Below are 9815 nucleotides of genomic sequence, written 5' to 3'. Positions count from 1 at the left end.
GGCCAGAAGGTTTGGTAGAATGCATTGAATATGGTGGTAGCCTTTAGCTCTTCAGTCACGTCAGTGCTAGTCCCCTTCCCAAAACTCTTTCTGCACAGTAAGACCTTCTTTAATGACGTATCGATGACGCGATCATAGAGTCCAAGGACGTGGACTTCTCGGCGCAGTAGCTGCTCTTTTCGGCCATACTATGATACGTGGTGTGACTGCCATACTCGGAATTCTAATACCCACAATAGATATTCTAAAAAAAAGTTCAGGGATAAAAAATCAAAATTTATGTAAACTTCAGTACTTTAGTACAAAACCAATATTTTAACCCAGATAAATTCCCCGACAATTATTAAAAAATAATGTATTTTTTGGATACGACTATTTCTAACATGGCCACGAATTGTCAGCCACAATTCAATTATTGGATAAGGCTATTTACATATTTAGTGGATTTTTATTTTTATTTTTATTTTTTTTTGAAAAATGGATTTTTATTTTCTAAGCTAGATTCTTCTTCAGTATAAATTTGTCACGGGAGCCAGAACAAGACATAATAGACAAGACACTACAGAATGGGTAACATTCCAGAAATCCCTGTAGACTCAAATGGAAAGACCATTCCAGTTATAGGCTTTGGCACAGCCGAATATCCTTTTGGAGCCTCCTTTGAGACTCTGAGAGATTCTCTTCTCCATGCAATCAAACTGGGATACCGACACTTTGATTCGGCTGCTCTTTACCAGTCTGAGCAGCCTCTTGGGGAAGCCATAGATGATGCTTTAGGCCTTGGCTTAATCAAATCCAGAGACGAGCTGTTTATCACTTCCAAGCTTTGGTGCAGCGATGCTCACTACGATTGTGTCTTGCCTGCAATACAAAAAACTCTCAAGTAAAATGACCCATATTTTTCATCTATTTTGCTCAACTTTAAGTTCTCTTAAAATATAGAGTGAGATCTATATAACTCAGTGATATTGTCTGCTTTCCTTTACAAGTACAATCAGGATTGGAATACTTGAACTACTGTATATATATATACTCTCAGCTGAAAAATAATCTTGGTTTTTGGTTCATTTCATTTGTACAGGAATCTGAAGTTGGAGTACATTGATCTTTATCTCGTTCACTGGCCAGTAAGTGTGAAGCCAGGGGAATATGAGCTGCCTGTTAAAAAGAAAGACCTGCTTCCTATAGATATCAAGTCTGTATGGGAAGCTATGGAGGAGTGTCAAAAGCTTGGCCTGGCCAAATCAATTGGTGTAAGCAACTTCTCATGCAAAAAGCTTGAAACATTACTGGCCACAGCCCAGATCCCTCCAACAGTCAATCAAGTGAGTAATTTCTTTTTGGCCAGAAATCCTATATGTTTCAAAAAAATTCATTCCAGTCCTCTATATTTTCCATCAACTTTTGTTAGATGTTGGGTTAATTTTCTAATTTATAAAATTTTTTTCAAACTTTTTAAATTAAAAAAAAAATCAATTAATAATTGAAAAATACTTTTTAGATTTTTTTTTTTTTCAAAAAATTTTAGCGTTTTGCATTTTAGCATTAGCGTTTGTTTTTTCTTTGAAAATATTGTTCCAATAATTACAAAGTTGTTATTCATGGATATGCGGACTAATTGTAATGTCTATGGGCTGCTTTATTTTGGAAGGTGGAGATGAACCCACTTTGGCAACAGAAGAAGCTGCGAGAGTTTTGTGAAAACAAGGGTATACGTATCACTGCTTATTCACCCTTGGGAGCCAAAGGAACACTATGGGGAACAAACTGGGTAATGGAATGTGAGGTGCTAAAACAGATTGCTGAGGCAACAGGGAGAACTATTGCGCAGGTAATAATATTTTTTTATTCTTTTTTATTTGTAATTGTGAAATAACATTTCTTCATGTCTTTCTTTTTCATTATTTTATTTTTTAATCTATAGATTGTAATTGGGAAAACCACAGTAATTATAAAAAAAAAATTTTAATAAAAATATGATGTAAAAGAAGACTTTTATACTTTCCAAAAATGATGCGACACATTAATTTTTTTGTAAATAAAAAAGAAATAGCCACAATGAACTCTCACCAAAACACTTACATAAACATAAATAAATAAAATAATCCAAAAAAAAGGTTATTCTCGAACACAAGGAAGTCGAGAAGTCTATGCCGGTGTCGTTGGAGATTGAAAGGGCTGCCAAAGCAATCCTGTGCATGTTAGAATGGATTGTTATGTTTGATTAGAGTTGGAAAAATTAGGTGAATTTCAGTTAGCTTAATTGTTAAAGTTTTTGATAGTTGAATAAAAAACTTGGGTTCAATCCCTGTCTACATAAAAAACTGATTAATGTTTTGGGATTCTCTCAAAAAAAATAAAAAAAAATAGAGTTGGAAAAATTGGACACAACTCAATAACCCAATGAAAAAAAAAAAAACCAATTGAAATCCAAAATTTTTTACTATAGTGAAAAAATTGTTGACCCGTGAATCAACCTGCCTTTCCTAGGTTGGGTTAGCCCAACCTAGATGAACCATGATCCAACGTTTATAAAATTTCTCTTAAAAAAAAAATGTTTGTTTCCCTTTTCATTTGCGTTGTATATAATAAATTTTAGAAAAAAAATTAAGTTTATTATTAATAAAGAATACTATGCCATCTCTTCATTACATGAAGGTCCAAGGGCCAGGGGATTATTATAGTAAAATAAGATCATTATTGTTATTTACTAAAACAACAAACAACCAGTTTTTTTTTTTTATATATGTTTCTCAAAAAAAAATCTTTTTATATATAACAAAGTTCAAAGTAAAATTAAACCAAACAAATAAAATAAAATCATAAGAATCGAAACTGGTACCAATAGTCTTCATAGTTCATTCATCTATGTTGCATTCAAAATGATTTCACCTGTTCCAACAACAATAGTAAAAATTAATTAATTAATTTAATACTCCATAAAACAAACCAATCTCACTCAAAATTTTACACAACAATCTCTAAAGCAAAAGGGTGTTAAAAAATATTCCAATACCCCATTTGGGGGAAAAGTTCTAGTACGTACCACAATTTATCTCACACAGCTTATCACAACTCTCTTATGTAATTTACTGTGTGGATGGTGAAAAAAAAAGTAGCATATCTATGTGAAAGTGAAAAACAATTATAATATACTAGAAAAAAATCATAATTCCCAAGTGTAATTCCTATACAAAAATATGCAATATTTTTGCATTATGCAATCCTAAAAGCTCTACTGGGATCCAAAATACAAGATTTATTAAGAAACTACACATAAAGTAACTCATGATCAAGCCCTTGCATCTAATCAAGATATAAGCAATCTTTTCATTAAAAAAAATAGATATAAGCAATCTTACAAACAGTAAAATTCTACCACTTTTCATGTTTCTAATTTTTAACATTATCAACTCAACTATAATTGTATAACTTCATTAATCAGGGCTTTCACCTAAGTTCTTTAATAAAATGCACTTATTCACAATTATCATCGTGTCTTACACCCGCTTTTAAAATTATGTTCCCTCCAGCATAAGAGTTTGTGGTTTATACCCAAACTTCAAATCTTCAATTTGCTAATCACAAAACGATTACAATACTTTTTTTTCTTCTTATTGATGAGTTAGCACCCGATTACAACACTTTTTTCACACAAAGTAATTTGCTGTAGAATATACCAAAATTTTCATGTGAAAAATAATACAGGTACATGTTTTCAAATCTTTTTTTATTTTTTTTCTACGTTAAAAAACACGGGATTATTTGTACATGACCAAACCTATAACCCAATTGACTCAACTTGTTTTAACTTGTTAAGATGACCCGAACCAACTCGTTTGTCATGTCAATGCTCGATGCATAGGAGGACCAAGGGAATTTAGGGTGAGGTTTAGGAGGGGAGTTTGGGAAGACCCAAATCTGTGGATTGGGATAAAGAGGATCAGGAAGGTCAGGGTAGAATTAAGATTTAGGCAAAGTACTAAGAAATTTCAAAATACTTTTTAATTTCTAATTCAAACGCATATCCATTTTTGATTCATAAGGTGGCATACATTTGAGAAAGTGGGATGAAATTCTCGCAGCTTTCTTGTCCGCTATTTAGCTTAAAAACGAAAAACAATTTTACATTTTATTAAATGAACATCATCCAAACTTTAAGAACAAAAATAATATTTCAGCTTACAAAAATAGCCAAAACTTTCCCTCTAGCATGACTAGTTTGATCCAAATCTCAAAGGAAAAAATGCATAGAAATGAATCAAAGTTTTTTTAGATTGGGGACTTTTTAAGGATATATAAATTCATTTATGTTATTTTATTTGATATATATATATATATATATATTGAATAAGTGGATCTAAGTCCTATTATTTTATGCAAGACGGTGATTTTATTGTTGTGTAGGTTTGTATAAGATGGGTTTATGAGCAAGGGGTGAGTGTGCTTGTGAAGAGCTTTAACAAGGATAGGATGAAAGAGAACCTTGACATATTCGACTGGAAACTGAGCCCAGAGGACTTAGAGAAGATAAGTCAAATTCCACAGCGTAAAGGATTTCCTGGACTTGAATTTATTTCTGAAGAAGGCCCCTACAAGTCTCTCTCGGAGCTTTGGGATGGAGAAATTTAGAATTTTATAAGAATGCATTTACCAGATGTAGCAAATTCGCAAGATTGGTTATGGATTTATCATTATATGCTCTCTCTCATACACATTTCTGTTGATGCTGTTGTTGTTGTTCAATAACTACCTCTGGTTGGAAGGTTTAGTCGAAGGCGCCAACGGCAAAGTTTCCCCCAAAGGCTTGTACTTTATTCTGTGTTCAGTGTGTTGGGTTACCAAAGAAAGTTAAATCTACCTTTTATATATAAATGAATTTTTCTTCAGTTGGCATACATATATATGATTTCTTTATTAAAAAAAAAGTCAGTCTGACCATTTATTTATTTTAATTAGATAGTTTGGGGGATTTGATTCCTTGAGGTTTCACTTATTACAAGGTTTTTGACCTAACTTGATATCTTATGTGCTGTATATAGCCCAAATGTCTCACCATTAATTTTTTTTTATTTATCTTCTATAAAAAAAAAAAATGATGAACTTAGAACGTCAATTTCTCATTGTTGTATTTCACTTCATGCAACATACATGTGTGTTCTAACCAAGAACGGAGCTATAGTTGCTAGTATATATAACGCTCAAGTGAAGAGGAAGATGAACTGACTCGAAGTGTGAAGAAATTTAAGGGTAGCAACGGTGCAAGGAGCTTTCTACAACCTAGGACTCTTGTCAGCTACAAGGATTGCCTCGTGGGAGACATCCCTGGTGCTTATGAGAAAGCATTTAAGTTCGACAGAACAGGGGAGGAAGATTATGAGTCTGACGTAGAGCTAGAGCCTTTGACAGAAGGTATGGCTGAGGTAAGACTCTCCAAGGAAACTAAGTCTCGTTTCAGAGCACCATGGTCCAAGACTTTGATAGTGAAAGTGTATGGTAGGTCTGTTGGTTTTCACCACCTCACTTTCAAAATCAATGCGTTATGGAAACCAATAGAGAATATGAATTGTGTAAATTTAGGTAGAGGTTTTTTCTTAATCAGATTTAGCAGTACTGATGACTATGATAAAGTACTCCGTGGAGGTCCTTGGTTCATTGGAGGACACTTCCTTGCAATCAAACAATGGGAGCCATATTTTAAGGCTTCTGAGGCTAAGTTAACGTCTGTTGCGGTTTAGGTGAGGCTCCCTAAATTACCAATTGAATTTTATGATACATCGGTGCTAAAGGAGATTGGGAGTGTCATTGGACCGGTTCTTAGGATAGATTCTTACACGGCTTCTGAAACTAGAGGCGGTTATGCGAGGTTGTGTGTGCAGATAGACTTGGAGAAGCCTCTCATAAATTCAATCCGGGTGGGGAGACTGGTGCAAAGAGTTTTGTATGAAGGCATCTCCTCCTTATGCTTTTGCTGTGGAAGAATTAGACATAGACAGGAGAACTGTAGCTATTTTGTGAAGCAACCTGTTAAGGAGGATGATGGCCAAACTATTACTAAAGCTAACGAAGCCAACGAAACTGAAAAGGAGGCCCAATCTGACCCCAAGTATGGGGCCTTGGATGGTAGTTAGGAGGAGAAAGAGTGCCAACAGTGTAGGTAGAACTAATGGGTCAACTAAAACAAACCAAGCGGACCAATTAAAAATGAAGGGCAGTTCGGTCCTTTCCCATTCACGTGCATTGGAGGCTGAAGCAGAAAATCTGGAGAAGTCAAATCCCAGTGATTCAGAGACTGATACCACACGTGCTGGAGCAGAGCCCATTATCCGCAGCAGAGCCTCGAGATGGAGAACGATTGCGTGATGGATGAGTGCACAGATAATGCAAATAAAAAGCATCTGCAAGGCTCGAGACAGCATTTTGAGGGAAAAGGTAAGGCTTTACTAAAAAATAAAGCTAAGGGGAACAAAGGGCTGGGGGATTAAGAGCACAAAAAATTTGAAGAACTCAAAGTCTCTCTCTCTCGCGTTTTACCTTTAGCACCGGAGAGAAGAGTGGTCAGTTTGATAATGGAGGGTCCTTTGGTAGGGATGATCTCAATGCCAAGAACGGGATGGGCCATAAGGATCAGGAACAAAGTGGAGTCTCACGCCCAACCCGTGGTGGAAATTTTACACAGACGTACCGGAAATATCATGGGAAGCGGCGGAGGAGTTGAGCAGGCAAAGGAGGCCATCAGTCATGCCACCACATTGGGACGAATCCGGATGGATCATACAAGAGAGGAAACTAGTAGATTTCAGGGGATTGGCCACAGCTCACTAGGGAAATCATCCAACCCTGAAGCTGATCCAACTCATGGCTCCGGTGCAAAAGTGCGATGTTCTCCTGAATTGCAGAGAGGAGATTTCGGGTATCCTGAAGCACATGATAGTTTGGAAGCCAGATTAGGGGGCCTCCAAGGACCTATTGAGGAGGATGGGCTGGAGTATGGTCGACACACCCTCGATGAATGCTAATCCGTCGGAGATAGAAGTACCTCTAGGACAATTTGTAAAAATGAATATTCTACTCTAGAATTGCAGAGGAGCCTTGAATGCTGATTTCAAAAGAAGGATTTTTGAGATGGCTATAAATCATCGTCCCTCTATTTTGGTGGTCACTGAGACAAGAGTTGGGAGGCGATAGAGCAGCGAAAATAATTGAGGGGCTGCCTTTTGATGGGTTTATAACTACGGACACTATTGGCTATGCCAGAGGCTTATGGATTCTCTGGAAAATAAACGATGTCGAAGTGATTCCTCTATCATCCACAGAGCAGGAGATTCACGTATCAGTTAAGGTGCGCTCTTCTAATTTTAACTGGCTTATTTCCGCAATTTATGCTAGTCCTAGAGTAATGGAAAGAAAAATTTAATGGGAAAACCTTAAAACTGTGGCTCATCTCCATAATCTACCTTGGCTCATGTTGGGCGATTTTAATGAAGTTTTGTGCGGAGAAGATAAATTTGGGGGGAATCAAGTCAATCTGAACAGAGCGTTAGAGTTTAAGGGATGTATGGATGATTGTAATATGTTGGATTTGGGTTTTGCGGGCCCTAAGTTCACCTGGACAAACCGTAGACCTATTTCTAACCTTATTATGGAACGAATAGATAGGTGTTTTGCTAATCCGGATTGGCGCCTTCTCTACCCAGAAGCCACTGTGACACATTTGCCTCGAACTTTCTCGGACCATTGTCCATTGTCCAGTTTTAATTGAGTTGTGTAGGGTTACTGTGAATCATTTAAATAAGCCCTTTCGATTTCAAAAGATGTGGCTACTGCATCAGGATTTTCTGAGAGTAGTGCAGCAAGCTTGGACAGAAAATAGAATTTTGAAGGACATAATTGTGGATTTCGTTGGTAGAGCAAGATGGAATACAGAAGTGTTTGGAAATGTTTTTGCAAAAAAAAAGGAGGGTGTTAGCTAGACTGAATGGTGTTCAAAAAGCCTTAGCTAACAGCCCCAATGAGTTTCTTTTGGAGCTAGAAAATCAATTAATTTTGGAGTATTCCATTATTATGCTTCAGGAGGAAGAGTTTTGGGCCCTTAAATCCCGACTTAATACAGCGGCCTTTGGAGATCGTAATACGACCTTTTTCCACGTGACCACCTTAGTGAGGCGTCATAGAAATAAAATAAGGTGTGTAAAAGATGATTTGGGGAATTGGCTAGTTGAGGAGGAGGAAATTAAAGATCAAGGCCGGTTTTAAGAAGCTATATACTACGGAGCAATCTAGTTCCTCCATGACTTCAAAGGTATCAAATTTCTCTTGTTTTTTGGAAGAGGAAGTTAGAGAAAAAATTGATGGAGTAGTGACAAATGAAGAGATCAGACTGGGATTATGGGCTCTTAAGCCTTTTAAGGCGCTTGGACCCGACGGGCTGCATGCAGGATTTTACCAACACTTCTGGCCGGAAGTTAAGGATTCTGTATGTAGGGAGATTAAAAATATTTTTGATCGAGGAGTTGTGCCTAGTTATCTAAATGAGACATTAATCTCTTTGATCCCCAAATGCCAAAATCCAGAATCATTAAGTAATTACAGGCCCATCAGTTTATGAAATTCCATTTATAAAGTGGTTTTGAAGATTATAATTGGTCGTATCAGACCTTATCTTAATAAGCTGGTTTCACCTGTGCAGACGGCTTTTGTTCCTAGCCGGAGGGGCACTGACAATGTTCTTATCGCCCAAGAGTTGTTTTATGGTTTGGATAGGAAGAAAGGAAGAACTGATTATATGGCGGTGAAGTTGGATTTGGAAAAAGCGTATGACCGGTTGGAATGGAGTTTCATCCATAGAGTGCTTCAAGCCTTTCGTTTTCCCCCAAATCTATTGAGGGTCATTATGGGTTGTGTCACTTCTCCAAGCACTTCCATTTTGGTTAATGGGGTTGCTTTGGAGTCCTTTGAACCAACGAGAGGTATAAGACAAGGAGATCCTTTGTCCTCTTATCTTTTTATCCTATGTATGGAATATTTGGGGCATCTCATTGAACAAAAATGTGTTGTTGGTGATTGGGTCCCTTTGAAGGCCTCAAAGGATAATTTAGGTTTCTCCCACCTTCCTTTTGCTGATGATATTATTCTTTTCAGCAAAGTAGACCTCCGCACTTGTGATGCAATGATGGAAGTTCTTGAGAAATTTTGTTGTGAATCTGGTCAAAAAATCAGTCAGGACAAGTCAAGGATATATTTTTCTCCATATGTTAATGATGAGCTGAAGGAGGAAGTGTGTGAGAGATTGGGTATCCGGGAGACTCACCACATAGGGAAATATCTTGGTTTTCCCCTTAGGCATAGAGGGGTCTCTAGAAATCCCTACAATTTCATAGCTGAGAGGGTTATGAGTAAACTTGCTGGGTGGAAAGCTAAATTCCTTTCATTTGCTGGTAGGGTTGTTCTCATCAAATCAGTCATGTCCGCTATACCTAATTATGTGATGCAAGGGGTAGCATTACCAATGCATGTCTGTGAGAAATTGCATAAAATAAATAGGGATTTCTTATGGGGCTCCACTAATGAAAAGAGGAGGATGCACATGGTGGGATGGAATAAAATTGTTAAATCCAAGGAAGAAGGGGGTCTTGGGATTCAAGAGGCGAGAGCAAAAAATATAGCATTGCTACCTAAGCTAAATTGGAGAATGTATCAAGAACAAGAGGCTTTGTGGGCAAAAGTAATTCTTAATAAATATTGTGCGTCTTCAAGAAGGAGATCGAGAGATCCGGAGAAGCTTCCCTCTTCTCCAAATTGGAAAGCCATCAATC

General features: G+C 37.0%; 1 protein-coding gene across 1 annotated transcript; it reads left to right on the top strand.

Moving 5' to 3' along the window:
* Nucleotides 1–527: 527 nt before the first annotated feature.
* Nucleotides 528–4900, top strand: LOC142627087 ((1S)-1,7-diacetoxy-luvungin A aldo-keto reductase-like). The gene is made up of 4 exons (XM_075800878.1): nucleotides 528–883; nucleotides 1082–1325; nucleotides 1652–1831; nucleotides 4408–4900. Exons 1-4 carry the CDS (start codon nucleotides 567–569, stop codon nucleotides 4630–4632), a joined length of 966 nt encoding a protein of 321 aa, XP_075656993.1. The 5' UTR covers nucleotides 528–566; the 3' UTR covers nucleotides 4633–4900.
* Nucleotides 4901–9815: the final 4915 nt, after the last annotated feature.

Source organism: Castanea sativa, chromosome 3 (assembly GCF_040712315.1).
Source record: "Castanea sativa cultivar Marrone di Chiusa Pesio chromosome 3, ASM4071231v1".
Classification (NCBI taxonomy): domain Eukaryota; kingdom Viridiplantae; phylum Streptophyta; class Magnoliopsida; order Fagales; family Fagaceae; genus Castanea; species Castanea sativa.
This window is presented reverse-complemented; position numbering and strand designations above follow the sequence as displayed.